At 39.4% G+C, this 22,025-nt stretch overlaps 1 protein-coding gene across 2 annotated transcripts; it reads right to left on the bottom strand.

The window, feature by feature from the left end:
- Window positions 1-3,265: 3,265 nt before the first annotated feature.
- On the bottom strand, window positions 3,266-20,922 carry MLH1 (mutL homolog 1). 2 transcript variants are annotated; one of them, XM_054273430.1, is made up of 19 exons: window positions 20,791-20,922; window positions 19,461-19,551; window positions 19,234-19,332; window positions 18,086-18,159; window positions 16,916-16,988; window positions 16,546-16,637; window positions 15,173-15,215; window positions 14,438-14,526; window positions 12,120-12,232; window positions 11,463-11,556; window positions 10,788-10,941; window positions 9,723-10,069; window positions 8,811-8,959; window positions 7,281-7,389; window positions 6,361-6,424; window positions 5,656-5,820; window positions 4,672-4,764; window positions 4,189-4,302; window positions 3,266-3,663 (listed from the first exon to the last, which is right to left on the bottom strand). In XM_054273430.1, the coding sequence occupies exons 1-19, from the start codon at window positions 20,895-20,897 to the stop codon at window positions 3,496-3,498; spliced, it is 2,238 nt and encodes a 745-aa protein (XP_054129405.1). In that variant the 5' UTR covers window positions 20,898-20,922; the 3' UTR covers window positions 3,266-3,495. The 2 variants fall into 2 exon arrangements, with proteins under 2 accessions (XP_054129405.1, XP_054129406.1); XM_054273431.1 differs by lacking the exons at window positions 11,463-11,556; window positions 14,438-14,526; window positions 15,173-15,215; ... (4 more) ...; window positions 19,461-19,551; window positions 20,791-20,922 and having other exon boundaries at window positions 12,120-12,228.
- Between the last annotated feature and the right edge of the window lie 1,103 nt (window positions 20,923-22,025).

Genomic DNA, 22,025 nt, shown 5'->3' on the forward strand with positions numbered 1-22,025 from the left:
TGCATTTATTTTTTAGTTCTCCTGGAAAGGACAGTAGTGGACCAGATGTGTAAAAGCTCCTTTTTTGGCAGCAAAGAGATATACTGCTTTGGAGAGGAAAGCACAAGAATGCTAGGAAGAGATTTTCTTTGGTTTAAATCTAGGACAAATATGCATGAAGATTTCATGGGCAAACCTGATTTGCTATTTCCCCTTTTGTTTAATACTACAAATTGGTTACACTGGAGCAGCCTCATCTTAACATTTTTGTAGTGTACTTTGTTTAAATATGAGATTACTTCCTTATTTTGGAAGTGACTTGATTTACTTCTGGAATTATCGTGCCTCATGCTTTCACTTCACCACTCACAGCAAAGCTCAGGCTGAGGGAGGTATTAAATGTTCTTGAGAAGTTGGAACTTCTGATTTGAAGCCTTCTAGTGCTCACCTGGAAGAGTGGATGCCCTTTTCTTTTCAGCCTACCTGTTTACAGTATCTGTTTGTTTACTCCCATCTTCATTCATCCTGACTTGTGTGATCTGTTGCAGAAAGAAAATCTCTGCAGGAAGTTGTTGGGGTTTGGAAACTGGCAACAGAGTCTGTGGCTGACTTGCTGGCAGAGCTGCTGACAGGAGAGTTTACTCGTTAGAAAGTAAAGGGAAAGGTTCCCATGTACTGTAATACCTCATGAAGATGTACCTTGTTGACATATGTATATTAGGTTGCCTCCCAGGTGGTATGAAAGTATTTGTCCACAATGTATTTTATTATTCAGTGATTCCTGAAGTTGATCTTCTAATGACTAGGTAATTACTGGAAAGTGTTGTCTTGTGTACCTAATCAAGAGACTGGTAATATAATGAAGTAAAACTTCTCTGTGGTGGAAGTATATTTAATAATTATTGGGTCTCACTAGATAAAATTATTTTATGTTATTGCTGTTTTGTCATTAGTTAATGTTTACTTTTTTTTAACTCCATGCATTTTCTTTTTTTTTAATGGATATGTTCACTTTCTAAAATAAAAATGTTAAAACATGAGTAATGCATTATGATATTTCATTGCTTTGTTAATAGAAAAATCTACATTTACCACTCCTCTATATGTGGGGCAATAAGGACTCCAGCTTGCATAGATTTTGTGCAAAATGTTATAGTACTGTTTGGGACTCCCTGCATGGCCTGTAAGGAGGCCATATTAGTGGTGGTGGCATATCACTTCTTTGCTGCATTGGCTTCAGTATGCCCTTCCTGAAGTTCTCTTCTGTAATTGCTGAATGAAAATAGAAGCCAGGACCAAGTTTATCCCTTACATTGCTTCAGAATAGCCAAGGTCTGTTTCAGAGGCTGCAGGTAAGAATGAACTATTAGAAGAAAGAGAAGAGAAACTGTGTAATTTAACAATGTTGGAATGTTCCTAACCAAGGATCTGGAGTATCTCTTATGAGGAGAGACTGCAAGAGCTGGGCCTGTTGAGTCTAGAGAAGACTGAGAGGGGATCTCATTAATGCAGATAAATGTCTCTAAGGCAGGTGCCAAGAGGATGGTGCCAGGCTGTTTTTGGTGGTGCCCAGCGACAGGACAAGGAGCAATGACTGTAAGCTAAAACACCACAAGTGTCACCTCAACAGGAGGAAGAACTTTCTATTAAGGGTGGCAGAGCACTAAACAGCTACCCAGGGAGTTCATGGAGTCTCCCTCTCTGGAGACATTCCAACCCCACCTGGATGTGTGCCTGTGTCACCTGCTCCAGGGGACCCTGCCTTGGCAGGAGGGTTGGACCAGATGACCTCCAGATGTCCAATCCAACCCTCTGGATTCTCTGATTAAATTCAGTGAGAAAAACACATCTGGGATAGGAGGTCAAAGGTTCTATTAAACCTATGAACTTCATCTAGGTGTACAACCCTTTACTTAAACATCTTCATTCGGCAATATGAAATTCCTCTGCATATCTAAGAAATTCAACCTATTCTCAGAGAAGAGCCAGCTTCCTCCTGCAGTTCAGTACTTGGAAAAAAGGGAATTAATACAAAAACTGCAAAGCATAACAAATCATATGCACTGGTGACAGAAAATGCTTGGGGGGGGGGGTATTTTGTTACACCAGACATGAATAGTGATGTTTGGCAGATGTCAGGTAAAGATTTTGCAAGCCTCTCCTAAATAAGCACCTTTCTTCCTGAGTGTATGGCTTGGATGCTCTGCATAGTGAGTTAACTGAGATGCCATATTTTCATACATGGGTCATTTGCCAAGGAAGTTACTCCCTTTGGTGCATCCCCAAACAATTCTGGTTGCTGCCATGAGAAACTGCATCTCCTGTAAATCTAAAATGCATGTTATAGTATAGAAAGGAGTTAAAACAATCTGGAATAATTTTGCTCACTCCTCTCAAACCTACTATAAAACCTGCAAAGTTGACACAAAAACTATTATTCAATTCTGCCTCCCTGGGCAGGATTTCTGGTCTCTTTGGGTAGCCCTAACTACATCTCCAGAACTTTCCACCAGTCTTTCCTTAAAAAAGCTGTTTGATTTTGATTCTAATACAGGTGAGGTGATTGTTCATGTCAAGGCCCATGGTAACAGACTGAATTGCTTGGCATGACTGTGACAGCTTTGTGCTCTTTGTAAATGTGTTGGATTTTCTTTTTGTTGGGCCTGAAAATGAGATTTAAGAAGTTTTGTTTCAAGAAGCAGGTTTGAATCAAGGATTTAAAAGGAAAAATAACCCAAGCAAGCTGTTAACCAAAGTAATACCATTACCTGCTTGTCATGTATCTATGACAAGAATGTTTTGATTGATGGTTTATTGCAATCTTAACTTCAAAATATACTTTGCAAGAAAGATTTTCTGCATTTTTTATGCAAAGGAAGTAGATCTCCCAAGCCCTATTCGTTAAATTGGAGACAATGAATGTGCATGCTCATTTACTATCTGGCACGACATTACCATTTCTATTTTCTGACTCTTTGATTAAAAGGGAAGGGATTTCCCTTATTTCTGCAAGGGCCCTGAAATATTGCAAGGCTAACTTGTGCAGTAACAGATGATTTTAAGTGCTTTGCATGTACACTCCTATTGCAGGTACTGTCAGACAACCCTCATGCTTCAAACAAAGGAATGCACGTAACCTAGTTTGATTTCCAGAGGCAAGCAAAGTTAAAGTATTCACATTCCAACTAAATCAAGTTCCCTTTTCTTCCACAATCACTTAACCCAGTATATTTTCTTCAGCAGAAGTCTATTCTGTTAGCAGACTGGTTAATAGGGAAACTCAGAGTTTAAGTGGAGATTTTATTTTAGGGATTTTCACTGGGGTTAGACACAGCAAAAATTTTTTTTTTATACTTTGATCAACAGAAGGAAAATAGATGATTTACTGACATGTTAGCAGTTTAGTAGGGTATTAAATCCCCTCTTTCTTTCCCTTATCAAGATTCCAGCTTTAGCTTTTACTAAGTAAAACTGAATGGTGTCTATCTATAAAAACAGTCTTTAATAACTGCTTGCTCAACATCTTTCAAAAACTTTATACAGGTCAGGCAGGTTAGCAAGCTGCAAAATGTTGCCATCTTCTGCAAAGTGCTTAGGAGGTAAAAGATGAGTCCTAAAAGCTTTGTAAAGCACATGTTCCACAGTCCATTTCCATGTTGTTGAACCAGACTCTGATTCTTCACTCTGAAATACAGGAAAACAAGGACAAACAAAATGAGGTTCTGTTTAACTAGAGGAGGGCCTGCCTTAAAAACTGTACTATGTAAGACTGCAGCAATTGTAAAATTCTGCTGGTATTAGAAAAGTTCATTCCATACAGTCAGTTCTAAGCGCTGTAAAGTCACCTGCAGAATGGGTGAGCTTAACTAATCAATAGGCAAATACTTAGACACAATCAGGTTGTACTTGCAATTTATATGCATCCTTATTCTTCTATAGAAATACAGCATAAAAAATACATTCTCAACTCAGAGGCCAAGGATGCTTGTAATAATATTAAGTACATTGCAATGCCCAAAGCTAAAAGGTTCACTCAAGACCTATAATACTTCAGAAAATTTAAGCCACATTCTTTCAGAATCTTGCCACACTGCTACTTGATTCAGTTCCCTGAAAGAGCTGGGAATAGCAGTCTACGTCTGAAAGAGCAGAAGTTTTCTGTATGTTGTTAATCCTCTGCTCACAGAACTAGTTACAGTATTCTAGTACCTGAGAGTTTGTTGGGTTGGATTCCTCTATTATATACTGCTTTCTGATGGAGTAGAACATGGCTAGTTCTTTACTCAGGCTTTCAAAACACTCCTTTTCTTCATCCCAGTTTACCTGTTACAATAAAAAAAAAAAGTAATTTTATAGAATCTGGGTAGCAGTCAGAGACTTAATATGGAAAATTAGATAGAGATTCTTAATATGGAAAGTTTGTATTAATGTGTTAGCTATTTATCTCCTAGTAAGGTAAAGGTATAGAATGAAAAAAGAGGCTAGGAATGCAGGCTTTTAAATCAAAATAGAGGCTGAGTCAGTCAGTAGTTATGAATACAAAGGCAAAGCATAACTAATCAGTAACCACAGAACAGCATCTGGAACATGTAACAATACATTTAAGCTGCACCAGAAACTGAAAAGGCAGGCTGGAATTGCCTAAAGTAAAAAAAGTAATTGTGCATTAATAAAATCCTTGAGAGAATGTACCTCTGTGGCCAAGCGCAGGATAAATATAGGCAGTCCTTCCAGTGGTGGGACATAGTTGTCTATCAGAAGTGGCAACCCAGTAAGATTTCCTTCCTGCAAGGCAATACTGCTGGGTCAGTTAAAAAAAAAAGAAAAAAGTTCTTTTTTGCAGTAAATGCACCAAAGCTCTTATGTATTCTAAGAATGATTCTTACCAAACTCAGTGAGCCTTACAAGTTTTTAAAGCCCTGTCAGCCAGGCAGACACTGCCTGAAGAGAGTTATTGGTGGTGTTTAATTTCACAAGCATGAATTAAGCCACTCAGCTCAGGGAGTGGCTGAATTCAACCTTCTCCTCTAGCTCCAGGTTACACAGATGCCACTTCCCAGGCAAATATCCAAATGAAGTGCCTGGGCTTGATGAAGCTGTTCACTTTTGTATAAAGTAAGGGATGCCTTAAGCCACACAAAAAAAGACACATTGAGAGCACAGTGGTGCTGCAGCCCTGTCTGACTTGAGAGCTGGCTAAGATGCACACCTTGTTGGTTAAGAGATCTGCATTCTAGTTATAGAAGCAACGACTGAATTATGGGTTGCCTAGAGAGGCTGTGGTGTCTTCCTCAGTGGAGATATTCAAGAACCATCTGGACACAATCCCATGCCATGTGCTCCAGGATGACCCTGCCTGAGCAAGGACCCACTGTGGTCCCTGCGGACCCAACCCATTCTGTGACTTGGTAACTAATTAAATAGAAACTTTGTGTAGCACCCTCCTTAAAGGCAGCATAAGTCCTGAGCATTTTAAATTAAAGGGTTATGCCAACTAAAATCTTACTGGAACTAGTTCTTAGTGATGGTAAGCACTGCAAGCAAACTACTGCAGTTATCTGTCACCAAAATGTAAAATTATGGAATCATTTAGACCTTTAAGATCTAATCCAATCATAAACCTAACACTTCCAAGTCCATCATTCATTTACTATCAGAAGTAATAGGTGCAGTCACCTCATCAATTTCAAGAGAGAAATAATCTTTCAACATTTCAGTCTTCTTTTTCAAAAACTCCACAATGTACTCAGCAAGCCCTTCTTTTGGGCCATCTTCTTCTGTCCAGCCACTTTCAGGATCCTCTAAAGCAAGCATTGAAAGCTCATATAAAGGAGCTGGCTCCTGAAAATGAAGAAGGCAAAACTTTGTTTAATGATCAGCACACTCTATTGGAAGGCTGTAACTTCTTCCTTCACATACTAATTAATTGTAATACACTATTTCTGGCCTGCAGAACTAACAGTTCTGTTTATCATAAAAAGGCTAAAAAGGTATGAATTTCTTTCTTCTTTTTCTGCCATCCACAATCCCACTGAGCACTGTGATATTTTACAGGATAAACACTGGCAATCAACACTGTATTTCTGCTGATTGTATATTCAAATTAATTATTTGTCCCAATGTAATGAGCAACAGCAAAACTTGCTGAATAACTACAACTGACACTAATAACAAGCAGGCAGGATGACAATTTAACAGTAGCAGCTACAAAATTCCTAAGTTTTCTACATTCTGTTCTTACTGAGAAACAAAACAACATTCCTGTAATGGATAAAAGCCAACCTGACTGTGCAACCTAAACTATGCATTTGTCTAAAAGGACAGACATATTGTAAATACATTTTAAAAATTCTACAGGATATAATGTAAAAGTATACTTACTGACAACCTTAAGACTCCAAAGTTTGCAAAGTCATAAATAAGTATCTGGTAGAAGAGTTCTTGGCTAAATTGAAGCACAAAAAGTAATTATATGGACAGGATTGCATATCTCCAAGTTACCATAATTAAGAGGGGAAAGTAAGGATCATGCTGGAAACATCAGATATCCATATCTAGTCTTATTTATAATGGTCTTACTTTACCTGAAGAGTTTAGGGGTTCACCTGCATTATCTAGATATTTACAATTAAATCTATTTCTTGGTTTCTGACATCATCAGCCACACTGGTGCAGAAAGGTAACATACTCAAGTATCCAATCCCTATCAATTTATTCCCTGATAATTTATATTTCAACTTCTTTACTCCTTTACAGCACTGTAAGAAATGCAAAGGAACTGGGAATATAATGGACATGTCTATCTCAAGTCTATTCTCTGACTTGTTACAAAAATTTATGCAGCTGAGCCTGTAAGGCTGGCACAGGCAAAATTACAAATTTCAGGTTACAATCATGTCCTGCAGATACTCTTAACCCAACTGGATACAATGTTTTCCAGCAATTTTCTGAAGCCTCTGCTTTATACAATGTGCTGTAGATGATCCTGCGGCGAATCATGATGATGATCACAGGTTATCTAGATCATCATGAAGCAAGAAAAAATCTTTCCCTTCCCACTGTCTGTGAGCACACAACACAGTAGTTGGCATTTTAATGACACTGATTCCCGGCAGCTTTTCCCAAGTGTGCCAGACTTGTTCCCACTGTTCTCAAAGGACTGCTTAATCTTTACCCTCATGACTTTTCATACAGGCAACAAGAAAACAATGTTCTTTTCCCTGTCATTCCCTTCCTTCTTCTAATTAGCTTCACAATTGGTGCTTTTTTTCAGCTGCCAACAGGTCTAACAACTCTTTTACCTGAGTTTTGTTGTATTGAGAAGGTACAGTTTTGTCTGGTACTGGGCAAGAGCCCACTGAGGACTGACACAACCAACAAATGAGTGCTCATGTAGCATCTCCTGGAGTTCTGAAACAACAAAGAGGTGGGGAAGAAACAAAAGAATGTAATTTCATAGTTGCAACCCTGCCCTCATTTATTTAGTTGAGTGGTTTGTGTCTTTTCAGCATGAAAGTCTCAGATTACTGTTCATCACTCTTACACCCCTGCTTCTTCTTATATCCTTGTATGACCAATTATTCACAAGTTTTGAAATATTAATAATTTTATGGATACTCATACTAATAAAGTGTAAGGCAGAAGAATTATTTAACATTTAAACTACAAATGCAAATTAGAAAAAAAAAAATAAAAGTTCCTTTGTTTGAATAGCCTCCCAAAATTAATTTCCAGCCACAGGAGATTGGTGAGGAGCACATACATACTTCAAAAACTGCAGGTGTAAACCAGTTTTGCAACTCAATCTAGGTATTATCAAACTAAATTCTAGAGGTGTGGTAGAATAGGTCCATAATATTTTTTTCATAATTTCTTTTATTTCTCTTACAAAATAACTTTGTTTTTAAAATATGTATGAGTGAGAAGACTGGGAAAGGTACAAGAAGTTAGATTTCATAAAAGGGTTCCTTTTAGACATTCCACAAAAAAAAAAATTCACTTGTTGCCATCCTTGGGAGAAGCCTTATTACAGATGTTTGGCACTGCAGTCACAGCATGTAGAAAGCACTATGCTAATTTCACTAATTCCACTGCTATGTTTTCTAAAGGAATGTAACAGACCCAGAAAAGATTTCTCTCTTTCCAAAGTCTCTTTTAGATATTTCTTACAGATGTGAAGATGATACACAACCTCAGGTAGCTTCACCAGTTTTATCATGAATTTTGGGATATTTTTGGGGATTTTAAGGTTCTGGGACAACTCTTTGATTTCAATATTTAAACAGTGACAGTCAGATATGGAATTATTGGGTCAGAATTACCAGTCTTCTGCAAAATGTTTACTGAAGCACAAATAAAGTAAAAGTTCATGCTTTCTAAACTTTAAGATTCTTATAAATTTATAGAAAAGTTACTTATTACAGATGTCTGTGTGGAGCATCCCCAATTCTTACAATCAGAAAAATCAAAATAAATCCAACAAAACCCCTGGAATGTAAGATTCCTAGCATTTAGAGATATGAATAATAAGGGTATGAGTCAGTGTAACTTGCCTTCAGAGGCAACTAAGTTAAGAGGGAAACACCCTAGAAAGATTCACAAACCTTTTACCTTTGTCTAAATAACTCTTAACAAAAGAGGAGAGTATTTCGTAAGTCTCACCATTTAAGTGAGACAGACACAAATAAAAATGAAAAGCAAAAGTTTTTGTTAAAACCTTGCTTAGCAGCACAGTAAGCTCACTGGGCCTCCTTTTAAATACCTTTTCCCACTTTGATCAGTCATATTTAGCGGTGGAATAACAGTAATTTTGAGGAACAAGTCATGCTTACTTGCATGTGCCTGGTTACTAATTTCCTCCTGGAGAGTCAACACACTGGTCAAGTTGATAATTCTTCTTCTGGGGGTGCAGGCAGCAGTCATGTCCTGTCTGGTGTCATCTTTCTCCAATTCTACATCCATGTCTTCCCGTGGTCTCTTCCTACAATACCAAAACAAAAGGAATTATGTTAAATTCTCCTATCACTTAAGCCAAACACAGCAACAGATGAGATGCTCCATTCACATGCTGTATGTTAACACAGGAAATGCAGACACCTTCCCAGAAAGAAATGCTTCTGAGGAATAATTTGTTAGGAAAGGGTAGTTCAGAATTTTAGGAGAATTTGTGACACTAATACCAATCACGTTAGGCAGCTGTTACTTAAGCACCAAGCAAATTTGGCTCTAAAGGACACATCAAAAATGTTCCTATTTCTAACAATTTTTTTCCATACCCATTTTTCTGTAATACTGGGGAGAGGGAATCAGATTCCCTCAGAAGACGTTGGCCTCTTGTAACATCTTCTGCAGGAGCTATAAAAAATTTATAGCACTTTAGCTTTTACTAGGGAAATGCATGTCAAATTCAGTGACATAGTTTCTATGCCTCATAAAAGGAAGGGTTCCAGAAAGAGACAGACCAGCACGATCTCCCTATACTAATGTCATCATTTACACTGATTCCTGCCTTTCAGTATGCATAGAAATGCTATTCCAGTCACAAAATTTATCACAAGTTATATAATTTACAGTTCACAGATTAGGTTTAATGTCTCAATAAAAAGTCATGAAAAGTTATTCTTGATAATTTTTCCCTCCTGGAAAAGCAGAACCCCAAAGAGATCAGAAAAATCTATAGTTTCAGGGCTATGCCATGAAATAAATAGGTAGCCTTGCCCCAGTTCAGGAAAGGTGGGACCTACCGAGAAGGCACAGTCTCAGGGGACAAGTGTCCACTCTCTGGCTGCACTGCATCCTCCTGAACATCAACCATTTCAACCAGGTCACTGACTTCTTCCATTTCAGCATCCTGGGGCCTCTCTGCACCCTTTGGAGGTCCTGCATCAACCTCTGCTGTCACTTCAGTGGTGCCTGCACTCAGGGGGTTGTTCACTGGCTGAAGAAAAGCATCCAGTTTCTGCTCTCGGGAATCAGTGCGGACCATCTGATGTGCATAAACTTTATCACTGCTTCCCTTGGTGACCACTGAAGAGTTTACTGCTGATTTTACAACCTCATTGGAAGAGCAGTCAGCCCCTGGAAGCAATGTCTTCATTCAGACATGAGGAAGCAAAGAGAAGAGATTGAACAATAAGAAAAGAAGATTTAGCAAGATTAGTCACACCTCTCACAGTATCTTACTGCCCAGAGGCAAATTTGAAACCCCCAGCAACACAGTGTCAACTGCTTAAAAGGCCACCAGCTTTGCACTTGCTATCCACATGGAGTGAACGTCGTCATCTTGGCAATTAAAATCAATAGTTACCATTCGTTTGTCTCAAAAGAAAAAATCTTTAAGGTAAAAACAATCATAAGAAAATTAGTTTGTATAAAAATTATAGCAATTCTTCTGCTATGCTTTACATAAAGAGAGAGTAGAGAATCTCCCTGATGTTTTTTTCTGGTAAGATTAAATTCAAAATGTTATCAAATACATAGAACAGTTTCCTCAATCACATCTTCTTCACATAAACCAGGACAGAAAAAAAAAAAAACAATTTATCACATGTGAAGGCTAATATAAAATTAAGACAACTAATCAGGTACTTGACAGAAATGTACTTAAAATGTTCTCATACTTTTTTCCCTCTCTTCTGCATATGTTATCAGTGGTATATTAAAGTAACTTGAAACAGAGCAAAGATCTAAAGGTACCACTACAACACTGATAAGTGCCATATCTGCAAAGATTTTACTGTTGAACAGAGTAAATTATCCCTGATCATTAAAATAATGCAGAACTGCCATCACTCCATAGATGTCCTCACCTGAGTGAAGTACATCCTTGAGGAATTAGAGCCCAATAACTTGCTCTCTACATGTTGTTGCACACGCTCCAGAATACTGTCTTCATGAAGAAAATGGACCTCGTGTTTTGTAGGATGCACATTCACATCTACATTCTGGGGGGCTATTTCCAGGCTGCAAAATGTTTTAAAAGAAGTTAATCTAAAATATCCCATGGATGGCAGAGAAATCAAAAATTGGTTCACATTTGTCAGGCTTGGGAATGTTATTCCACACAAAGAAGTCAAAATGATCATGAAACCTGCTGAAGTTATATTACAGTTAGACTTGTTTAGATAATTAAAACATAATCCAAAATCACTCACCAAAATGAGCTTAGATAGGTAAGCTTAAATCAACCTCTCCATTGTACAACTACAAAAATCCACTTTAAGAAATATCTTTTACTTGCAGTGTCTCATGAATTAATAGGAAAGGACTTCAACTGAAATTACAGATACTCACTACTGCTAAAAATAAGGCCTGTCTTCTTAGGATTTCCTTAATGTTATTTAATTATCTCCTGCCTGGAGATTAATTAACTCAGTGCAATACTTAACACTATCATGAGGAACAGAAATGTCCTTCTAAACCTACTCACCCTAGTTCTATCCTACAGGACAGTATTAAAAGGCTACTTCTTCCTCTTACTTTACCTTAAGTATAGGAACGGGTGCGTGCTTTTTGGCAAATAAGCAGCGTACACAGTTTCTATGGCTTTGCGCATAGCGGCTGACTCTACCAACCGATCTGAAACACAGAACACAGCGCTGTTTCCAAAGAGCCACCACAGCCTGCACAGTGCCCAGCTCCTCCTTCTGACAAGCATCTCCACTCTTTGTGCCTTCAAAGGGAATCTGTTATACCCATTTTCCCCCAGGGCCTATTTATTCTTCATATGAACCTAAGAATAGACAGTATTTTTCTCAGCATGTTTTACACTTAGAGGAATTTTTTCCCACAAATACTGGAATAACCAGGCTACCTTTCATTATTTCATACAGTCAACCCATGCCAGTGTTGCTACAGAAGAGAGATCAATCTGTGTAAGCTGGCAGGACACAGCCTTAACCTCGATACACCAAAGCTTCTTTAGGTCCAGTCTTAGCTGTTTTCCACTAAATACAGCACCGAGTGTGATGCACACTACAAATTGAAAAACGCTTTAAGATTTACAATTAACTGTAATATTTATTCTTAAAAATGTTTTTAAGAATGCTTATGCACTTTGTAGGTCATCAGAAAGTTTTGTTCTTTTGTTTATGTAAGCAACATATGACCATACAAAATGCTGGCTTTTTTTTTAAACTTACGGTTTATGAAGAGCAAAAATATACATTTCTTCACAGAGTAGTTTGCATTCGTGATGTAACCTTTCATTTTAAAGGCCAGATTTGCATCTTCACAGCCCACTTCTATGAGTTCCCTATTAAGTTTGAAAGAAACACGAACAAAAAATTAATTCTTCTGTTGATATAAATTTGGAACAGTACTCACAAGCAATGATATTCTGTTTTGCCAGTTGGCAGGATCAGCACAAAAGATACAGGCACCAACTTTAAGGGAAGAGTGTAATTAACTATAGTTGAAAACAGCAAAGAATTACAGAAGAATCATATAAGTAATGCACCTAATCATTACTATAGAAGATTAAGAAGATATATCACCAGTTACCCTAACACTTTGCCATCATCCAGATACACGCATCAGCTGAGGAGCCCTGGTCACAGCAAAGGATTGGAGAACCACTCCTGATAACTGGGAAATCCTACACAGTGTGTCATCACAGGGTGTCTTCACCACACACAGGTGAAGACTCCACCTTTGCTGGGAAAGGGTCCAGCTTTTATATCGTTGAATAAAATGCTCACATAATTCTAATGCAGAAACATCTGGTTTCATTCTCCTCTTGGGCTCCACCCAAAGCCTGGCCAGGGCTCAAGGAGGAACCAAGGGAGTTGGCTTTGTCCATATACCTCCAAACAATGTCAGATGTCTGATTTCATGGCCTTGTCCATCCTCTAAATATGGAAAGATAAATATGTTCTTATCACACTACATATTTTGCTAATGATCATGCATATTTTGCTAATGAGCAGATGCAAATATCATATAACATATGGTTGGAAGGTTCATCTAAAGGTCAACTTTGGCTTAGGGCCTATTACTCAAGTCTCACTACTTCATATACTGATACATCTTCTATCACAGTTAATGAAAACATTAGAATTATTTGAGGGACATGGTAATTATTTAACCTAAACTGCATAATTTCCTCTTCTTAAGTATAAACTGGTAATGTTGTGTGGTTGGAATCTGTAAAATTACCTCCATTATCTTTTTAATACTGTCACATATCACAATATCCAAAGCATTATAATCTATTGATAACTCCAATATGCATTTCATTGTTTAAGTCATTGACAGCGATTGACAAGAACCCTTCAAAATTGTCTGCAGCCAAGGAAGAACAAACACTTTTTTTTTGACTACTTTGTCCACTATTATCAGTCTAATATGTCTTGGCGGTCTGTTAAGAAGTCATTAAAATGTAAAAACTCTCTTGCTCATGCACATAGATCCTAATGTTAACTATTTTCATAACAGTTTTAATCATTTTATTAATTCATTAGTCAAGGAAAATCCACTTCAGCACTTTGTGAGCACAGCTTTCTAGGAAGGCATTATGCCAACTTGTAAAGTTAACACAGAACAGACTTAAGGGCTACTTATTTCCAATTTAACCTCAATATATATATCAAGTGCCATTTTTATTTGTGTTCAGTTCTTAACACTATCTTGAGCTGGGTAGATTGCTGTTTGAAAAGAAATTATCAAAACATTTACTTTGAAATCATTATCAAATGAGCTACTATCCATAGTAGAAAAAACCAAATGCACAGCAAAGAAATACATGTAACACTGCAAACCTCATTACTTCGCAGCCTCTCTATTTTGCTGTGCTTCCTAAACTGTTCTCATGAATTAGAAGTTACATCCAATAAATGTGAAGCTTGACTTCAGTCAGTGAGAGAACAGAATCAAAGCGACACCCAGCTATGGGACAAATACATACAATGGATTCTTCACAGCTGAAAGTCTCATAAAGAGAATTTTTCCTAAAATGGCAGATACATCTTCAAAAGATGATCTTCCAGTTTTTTGATTTTTCTATCTGATTTACACAGCTTCAACTAACGTAGCTTTTGTCAAAATAAGAAACCATAATATTTCAGAAAAAACCAATATGAGTAGCTTCAAAATTTATCAGGTAGCAGACAGTAAGAAGAGGTAGGATGTTCATGGTATAGGAAGAGACCAGGAACTTGTACAGAACACAGGTTCAGCTTGCTGCTTTTACACGAGGACACAGAAAGTTACAAGCAGATGGTTCCTTTTCAGTGCATTAAAGGAATAACTTTGTAACTTTCCTCTCCCTTTGGTGCACAAAAAAAAGGCACACATTCTGAAAAGAAGGAAGAGCTCTCTAATCGTAGCACTCCCTCTTCTCTGAAATTAACCATAGGAAGGAAGCAATAAAGGTTATCATAAGCCCATGGTCTTTAAAGAGAAAAGGGAGAGTGATTCACTGGAAAGCCTCATATCAAAAGGAAATTTGACATCAGTGTACCTGCTAACAGCATTTCCAAAGATGGCCCTGATGTTGTCCACTGTTGAGGCATTGGATAAGGTTCTAACATCTGACACGGTGTCACCTTGCTAAAGAGAGCAGGAATGAGTATCAATCAATTCACCCTTCTGGAGGAAGTTTTAGAAATACTTTAAATTTAGCAATAACATTTCTAAAAAAACCTACAAGGAATAACAGAACATCATTATATTGTTTCGCATTATTTACTTATTTATGTTCAGAAAAGCAATGGATGGTACATGGCACATGTTTACAAGATCAGCTAGAGCACATCAGACCCACTGAGGCTAGTAACTCCACCCTGGAAAGTGAGGAACACTTTATTTACTGAACTCAGTTCAGTAAACAATTATCAAGAATGGCATAAAACAAAGATAATCTACCCAAGCCTCCTTCATACAGCACTTAGTAACCAGGCTCTCCAGAGAAGCTGAAACAACACATAAAGCTAAACCAAATACACCACTGACCACAGAATCCTCCAAACTCCTGACAAATATATTTTTGTCTTGTTTACTTCTAACTGATGTGCTTTCTATCCAAACTGCACCAACACACTTCAACATTTCATTATAAGGGAAGGCTCTCTGTGCTGATCCTGTTGCAAAAGACATAGTGCAAATTTTCTGGCATTTTCAGATATACACATTATGTATACATATATACAGGCACATACAGACACACTGCAAAGTTACAAAAACTTTACCTACACACCTTTTTAACTGAAAAGCTGATGCCTGAGTTATGGATGGCATACCTGAAAAACAGATAAAAGTAAGTCTGCAGTATGTGGAACAAAAGGCAATTGTTTCCCTTGACTGGTGAAAAGCAGCTAGTAATGGGGGCAAGCAATTTCACTTCCTGTTAGGCAGCAATGCAATTTGAGCCAAGCTGAGCTTTTGCAGACTGAATAGCTTTAAAAAAAAAAAAAAGAAAAAGAAAAAAAAAAAAGTGTGTCCTATTTAGAACTCAACTGTAACCATAGGAAATTCAAGGATCAACTTCTACAGACCTGTTTTTTCAGTTTCACTGTACACATTTAACTAAAAAACCCATCAAAACATCCTCAGCATAACAGAATCTAGTCTCAACTACTATGGAAAAGCATCTGAATAATGGCTGGCCCACCCTTCTAACTTCTCCTACCCAGACAGTTTAGCTATCTGTGATCCCACAGCTGAGATCTGATACACTACAGCTGTGTAATCCTGGCTCAAATTTCTAGGGAAATAAATGCACTGTGAGAAAAAACACACCATAGAACCTTGCAAGATGAGAAATGTGAAAATGCAGACCAAAGATTGCTGTGACTGTGAACTCAATAATTCAAGACAAAAAACAACCCCCAAAATTAAATAATAGAAAAATCCTAATGAGAAAGAACAACCAATGAGCTGGAGGGCTGTAACTCAGCAAGATTTCAAATCACCCTGTTTGACAGAGCAGCAGGATCTGACCCTCCACCTCCTGGCTGAAGTCTGCCTGAGCCAGTAGAGACTCCTGAATAGTTCATTTAGGAAATGGGCTAAACCTTGGTATACAGTCTTGCTTCTCTTTGCTATCTTTTGTGTCTTTTGAAAGCCTAAAGCAGTTCTTTTGCTGAAATTGTGCAGATCCTGCTTGCAAGACTATGGAAGACTACAGCAGTGGCAAAAGAGCAACCAAGGGGCCCAGGAAGGGAACATCCAATAGCTAAAATGATATTATTTCTGTTTGGGGATGTGAAGTTGCCATTCAGCTTTTTCTGTATTCAGCCAAATCTCAATGCTCCTGAGCAGTTTTTACACTAATTCTATTCAGCCCAGGTACATTTAAAATTTACTCATTCAAGTCCATCACCATTTATTTGCTGGAATTCTTACAAATAATTAATAGACAGAATACACTACTTCCTATCTGGATTTTTCATATCAAATTGGACTGACTGTTATCTGACACTGCATACTAACAAATAGTTAAAAAAAACCCATAAAATCACCACCACCACCAACAAAATGACACCAAACACACAGTTGCTAGTCCCTCTGAAGAACGCCAGTACTCCCCATGGCAACATATAAAACTGAGAGTCTCCTATTTTAGTTTACCTGCTAACAACTTCTAGTATTTTTGCATATTCTTCATTTGGATTCTTTAAAGCCTTCCTTCTTGTATTTACATTGTAAAAAAGATCTTCAACCTACAGAGAAAAAGTTCACAATTAAAAACAATTTTTAAAATTATCTCTTACTACAGAATTAATTGAAATTCATCCTGTTAATTTTTATTTTATATATAAATTTTCTGAGAATATTTTGGTTTATGAAAAATCAACTTTCAGTGTATTCCTTAACTCCTTAAACAAATGTTTAACCTAACAAACTGCAGCTTCAGAGAGGATACTGTTATGTACCTCACAACATAATTGGTGCAAGGGGAACAGAAAAGGAACAAGAGAGAACAGGCACAAAAACCTACTGTGATCTGAGTTCCTTGGTTTCCAGCACAGGGCTTCGGAGGGGCTTTGATTTTTCCATCACTGTAAGTAGCTCTAGGAAGAAAATAAAAAGTTGTTCGTCATCCAGATTTACAGGAGGGCAGACATGGACAGATGAAAACAGAGGATGAAAAAAAGAAATCCCATAATTGTCACACTCCTCCCAGCAGAGAATTTGGGACACTGAGAATTAGCTTCCTCCACCTTTCTGCTAGAGTAAAACTGTCTTCATTGATTGTAAGTGCCAGAGGGGAAGTGGGAGAAAGGGAATAATACCAGAGGAAAGGAGGCAGATCATGGCATATGCATTTTGAAATTGTATTACTGAGACTTTCCCTCCAAAGGCAGGATTACTGCATTTTTTTCTTTCTTTAGTAGCTAGACACAGCCTAATAACAATTATTCCACAAGATTTTACACTTCAATTGTGCTAACAAGAAATTCTTGACTTTTGTCAAAGATCTGTTTTCTTTGACACTAACAGGATTTTGGGCATTAGAGATTTGTGACCCACAGAGGTCTTTCAGCTAACAAAGTTATAGAGATCCATAAATTCAAAGGATAGATTTTTCTTTCCCTCTAATATACCCTGAATGTTTAATGCAAGAAAGGCCACAATCACACAATCTTTTGAAAAACCAAGATCCAGAACATCTCTTTTTTCCACTCCCTTTTCTTAAGGGTAGTTAAGAAATTAATGGAAAAGCTTATAATTTAGATTAAGTTTTCAAAAGAATATCCAAAACTCTTTTTGGATAGGATAAAGCACATATCATATCATAAAGGTAAGATAACAAACTAAGTGCAAGTTCCTGTGCTGAGACTTGTGAAATTTGCTAGACATGATGCCCGTAATATACATGCAATTTATGATTCTGAAATGTAGAAAAACAAATGTTTAACCTACATTAGCTACTGAAATAGAAGTTCTTTCAAGATTTCCTGCCTCCCCACGCTACCTCCACCAATTTTAAAATACATTATTAAGCTAAAGCTTACCTTTACAATTTGAAAAAAATACATTTTCTCACATTCCAAGTCTTTTTGATACCTACCCTTACCATACCCTCCTCCATGACAGGAGCTCTGAAACTGATACATCTGTTTGTTATTGCATGCAGCAGAAGTCACCAGGGTAATAGGCAGCCTACCTGAATGCACACTTTGCATCAGCTGTTTTAGTTGTTACTGTAACATGGGCAACATGACTGATGCTAGCCAAGGCCTAGGAAAAGAGAAAACATCTTTGTAAACCTTGCTCTGCACAATGCTGAGGCATGTCCACACTTTAAACACCATCACTAGCAAGCAATAAATAAAAATCTTTACAAGGAAATTGCAGGTCAGTAAAGCTTAAACAAATTTTAGTACCTATAACACTAAACTTCCAGTCATTTTATCCAGGAGATTGTTCTGGCTTCCCTAATATTTTGTTATCTTGATGATGCAAGTGGTTAAACATGTAGCATAACTAAAAGAAATTTGCAAAATTATTACAGTTGTGCCTTTTTCTTTTTCATGTTAACTAGAAAGCAGCTGGAAGATTTTAGCTGCTACTCTCTCACTCCTGCCCAAGTTCTTCTCTTGACTGTAAGTAACATTACAATGTTAGGTGACAATGGTTTTCCTGGAAAACTCACTGGACATGTCTACACAGATGAAACCAGCCTCAGGATCAGACTCCACTGTCTGTGGAGATGAGTATGTTGAAAGTGTGTGAGGAGAGGACCCAAGCAGTCTGCTCTCTGGAGCATGTGAGCATCTATGTATCTGAGCACAGGACAGACACTCATATATCTTGTTCATCCAGAGGGAAAAGCTGAACTCATCCCTGACTCTTCCAGAGTTTAGATACAGTCTATGAAAGTATGAAGAACCAGTATATCTGAGGGGTCAGAGACACTAACTTTGTCTAGCAGCAAACACAAAGGAAGACCACTGTACATTTTGCACATTTAGTTTTAAGTGTGGTATTTAGACAAATGTCTGACATCAAAGATTCACCTCCCATTCAAATCCTCCACTATCTTTTACCTGTACATTCTTGAATCATCATTTGAGAAGAGAGGCTTTGTTTCAATTAAAAAAAATCTTATTCCAGAAAGCAAAAAAAGAATATATATACCTCCCTATAGGCGTTCACCTAATCTTGACATGTATTTTGAACTATATTCACTTGGCAGACTCTCTCAGCAAACAGAAGCTTCTGTAAAGAGTACTGGGAATGTGATACTATGCAGAACCCACTACAGCAGAATAACAGCAATGAAGAGTTTCAAAACCTTGATGAAGAGCTTACCTCGCCCCTAAAACCATATGTAGAAATGCTAGCCAAGTCTTCAAATTTTTGCAGTTTACTCGTCGTAAATCTCTCACATACAATGTCGAGATCTTCTTTCTATGTGAAAGGGACAAGCAACAGTCACTTTCTGAGTTTTTTCAAGATCAGGAACACTTATAAATTGAAATAATTTTTAAAGGGTAGTATCAAACAGCAGCATACACCTGTCAACTTTGTTTACTTACTCTGATACCACAGCCGTTATCTTGAACCTGGATGAACTTCAGACCACCTTCTTTAACTACAACCTGGATACTCGTAGATTTAGCATCCAAACTGCAGAAACAAAGAAAGCAATTTCAACCCCAGAGTTGTTTAATATCTTTATCCATGACCTGGATGAGGGGATTGAGTGTAGCCTTATTCAGTTTGTGGATGACACCAAGTTGGGCAGAAGCACTGATCTGCTGGAGGGTAGGAAGGCTCTGCAGAGGGATCTGGACAGGCCAGATTGATGGGCTGAGGCCAATGGTATGAGGGTCAGCAAGATGAGGTGCCAGGTCCTGCCCTTGGGTGACAACAACCCCATGCAGTGCTACAGGCTTAGGGAAGAGTGGCTGGAAAGCTGCTATGTGGAAAAGGACCTGGGGGTGCTGCTCTACCAGCTGGCTGAACATGAGCCAGTGTGTGCCCAGGTGGCCAAAAAGGCCAATGGCATCCTGGCCTGGATCAGCAATAGTGTGGCCAGCAGGGCCAGGGCAGTGATTGCGCCCCTGCACTCAGCACTGGTGAGGGCACACCTCAAACCCTGTGCTCAGTTTTGGGCCCCTCTCTACAAGAGAGACATTGAGGGGCTGGAGCATGTCCAGAGAAGGGTGACAGAGCTGGGGAAGGGTCTGGAGCACACGGCTGATACGAAACTGAGGGAGCTGGGGGCGTTTAGCCTGGAGAAAAGGAGGCTCAGGGGGGATCTTATTGAGAAGGAATTACTCATTGCTCTCACCTCCCTGAGAGGAGGTTGTATCAAGGTGGGGGTTGGCCTCTGCTCCCAAGGAACAAGTGATGGGTAAAGAGGAAATAGCCTGGACTTGTGCCAGGGGAGGTTCTGATTGGATATTAGGGTGGTCACAGAAAGGGTGGTCAAGCATAGAAAAGGCTGCCCAAGGAAGTGTTTGAGTCGCTGACCCTGGAGGTATTTAAAATACCTGGAGATGTGGGCTTAGGGACATGGCTTAGCGGTAGATTTGGAGTGGTGGGTTAATGGTTGGACTTGGCGATCTTGGAGGTCTTTTCCAACCTAAATGAACCTATGAATCCTTAACCTAGCACCGAAAGCAGACAATTCACAAGTTTCTCAAACAACAACAAAACAGGCCGGAACACAAAAGCAGACAGAAACGCGTCTTTCCAAACGGAGCTGCCTCCCGTAGGAGCACACGCAGGCACTGCCCCTCCTCGGCACCCGGGCTCCCGCTCGGCCCTGGCTGCCCACCGGGACGCGGGGCCAGCCCCGGCAGAGCCCTCCCCGCCCCGCGCAGCGCGGCCGGGCTGCGGGAGGGGCCGTCCCCGCGTTACCAGTTCTCGATCATCTCCTTGATGGCGTTGGCCGGCCTCTGGATGACCTCGCCGGCGGCGATGCGGTTCACCACGGCCTCATCCAGCCGCCGGATAACGCCGGCCATGGGCGACGCCGGGCGGGAGCCGCGCCCGCCCCGCCGAGGCCGGGCGGGAAGCCGGGCGGGAGGCGGGGTTCGCCGCCGCGGAGGGGCGCGCCCCCTGGCGGAGGGAGGCCGCGCTGAGGGAGGGGAGGCCGGGCCGGGCCGGAGCCGCCGGAGCCGCGGCCCGCAAGGGGCCCCGGGTGTGTCCGACCCGGGTGTTCCGAGGCACAGCGGGCTGTGCCTGAGCCAGCAGGGTCCCTGAGGCTTAGAAACCAGTGGGGGTTACAAACCAGCAATGTACCCCCGTGATACCCTAGGGTACATTGCCAGCAGGTCGAAGGAGGTGACCCTGCCCCTCTACTCAGCCCTGGTGAGGCCACGTCGGGAGTGCTGTGTTCAATTCTGGACTCCTCAGTACAAGGACACATGGAGCTCCTGGAGCAGGTCCAGCAGGGGGCAACAAGGTTGTCTGAGCATTTCTCTTAGGAGGACAAGCTGAAGAAGCTGAGCCTGTTCAGCCTTGAGATGAAATGACTGAGATTGGACTGTATTAATGTGTATCAATACCCAAAGGATGGGTGCCAAGGAGATGGAGCAAGGTCCTTCTTGGTGGAGCCAAGCAATAGAATGAGAAAGGCAATGGGCAGAAACTAATGCACAGGAAGTGATGCACAACTGAATATGTGGAAGAACTTAACTGTGTGGGTGACTGAGCACTGGAACAGATTGCCCAAAGAGGTGTGAAAAATGCCAATCGCTTGTTTTTAAATTTTTAAAAGTTTAATAGTAATGAAATGGTTATAAAAATATTAATACCATTTGAGTAATAATAATTTGGACAATTTGAATAGGACAATATGAGACAATAGAGACAAAGAATTACAGACACCCAGGTACCTTTTTCTGGGCAGCACAAATCTGAAAAAGGACACTCGTTAACAAAGGATTAATTCTTAAAAGCAATAGCTTGTTGCATATTCATACACTTCATACATGATGCATGAATTTTATTCAAATACAGGATTCTGTCTGGTCATCGTCAACTTCTTCCTCTGAATCCTAACAGTGCCTTCGAGGTGGGAAGAAGTTAATTTCTTCTGATAAGAGAGCAATAAATTCTTTCTCTCTGAAAGATTTAGGTGTCCTGTGGCT

Source organism: Melozone crissalis, unplaced genomic scaffold, assembly GCF_028551555.1.
Source record: "Melozone crissalis strain CALT ecotype California unplaced genomic scaffold, PUWL_Pcris_2 ptg000016l_1, whole genome shotgun sequence".
NCBI lineage: Eukaryota > Metazoa > Chordata > Aves > Passeriformes > Passerellidae > Melozone > Melozone crissalis.

Coding starts and splice junctions, on each gene's coding strand:
- MLH1 (XM_054273430.1), bottom strand. CDS start 20,897: ATGGCCGGCGTTATCCGGCGGCTGGATGAGGCCGTGGTGAACCGCATC. Junction 10,070..10,787: donor CAAGGATGTACTTCACTCAG/GTGAGGACATCT, acceptor GTCTGAATGAAG/ACATTGCTTCCAGGGGCTGA. Junction 4,303..4,671: donor TCCTGCGCTTGGCCACAGAG/GTACATTCTCTC, acceptor TTATTGTAACAG/GTAAACTGGGATGAAGAAAA.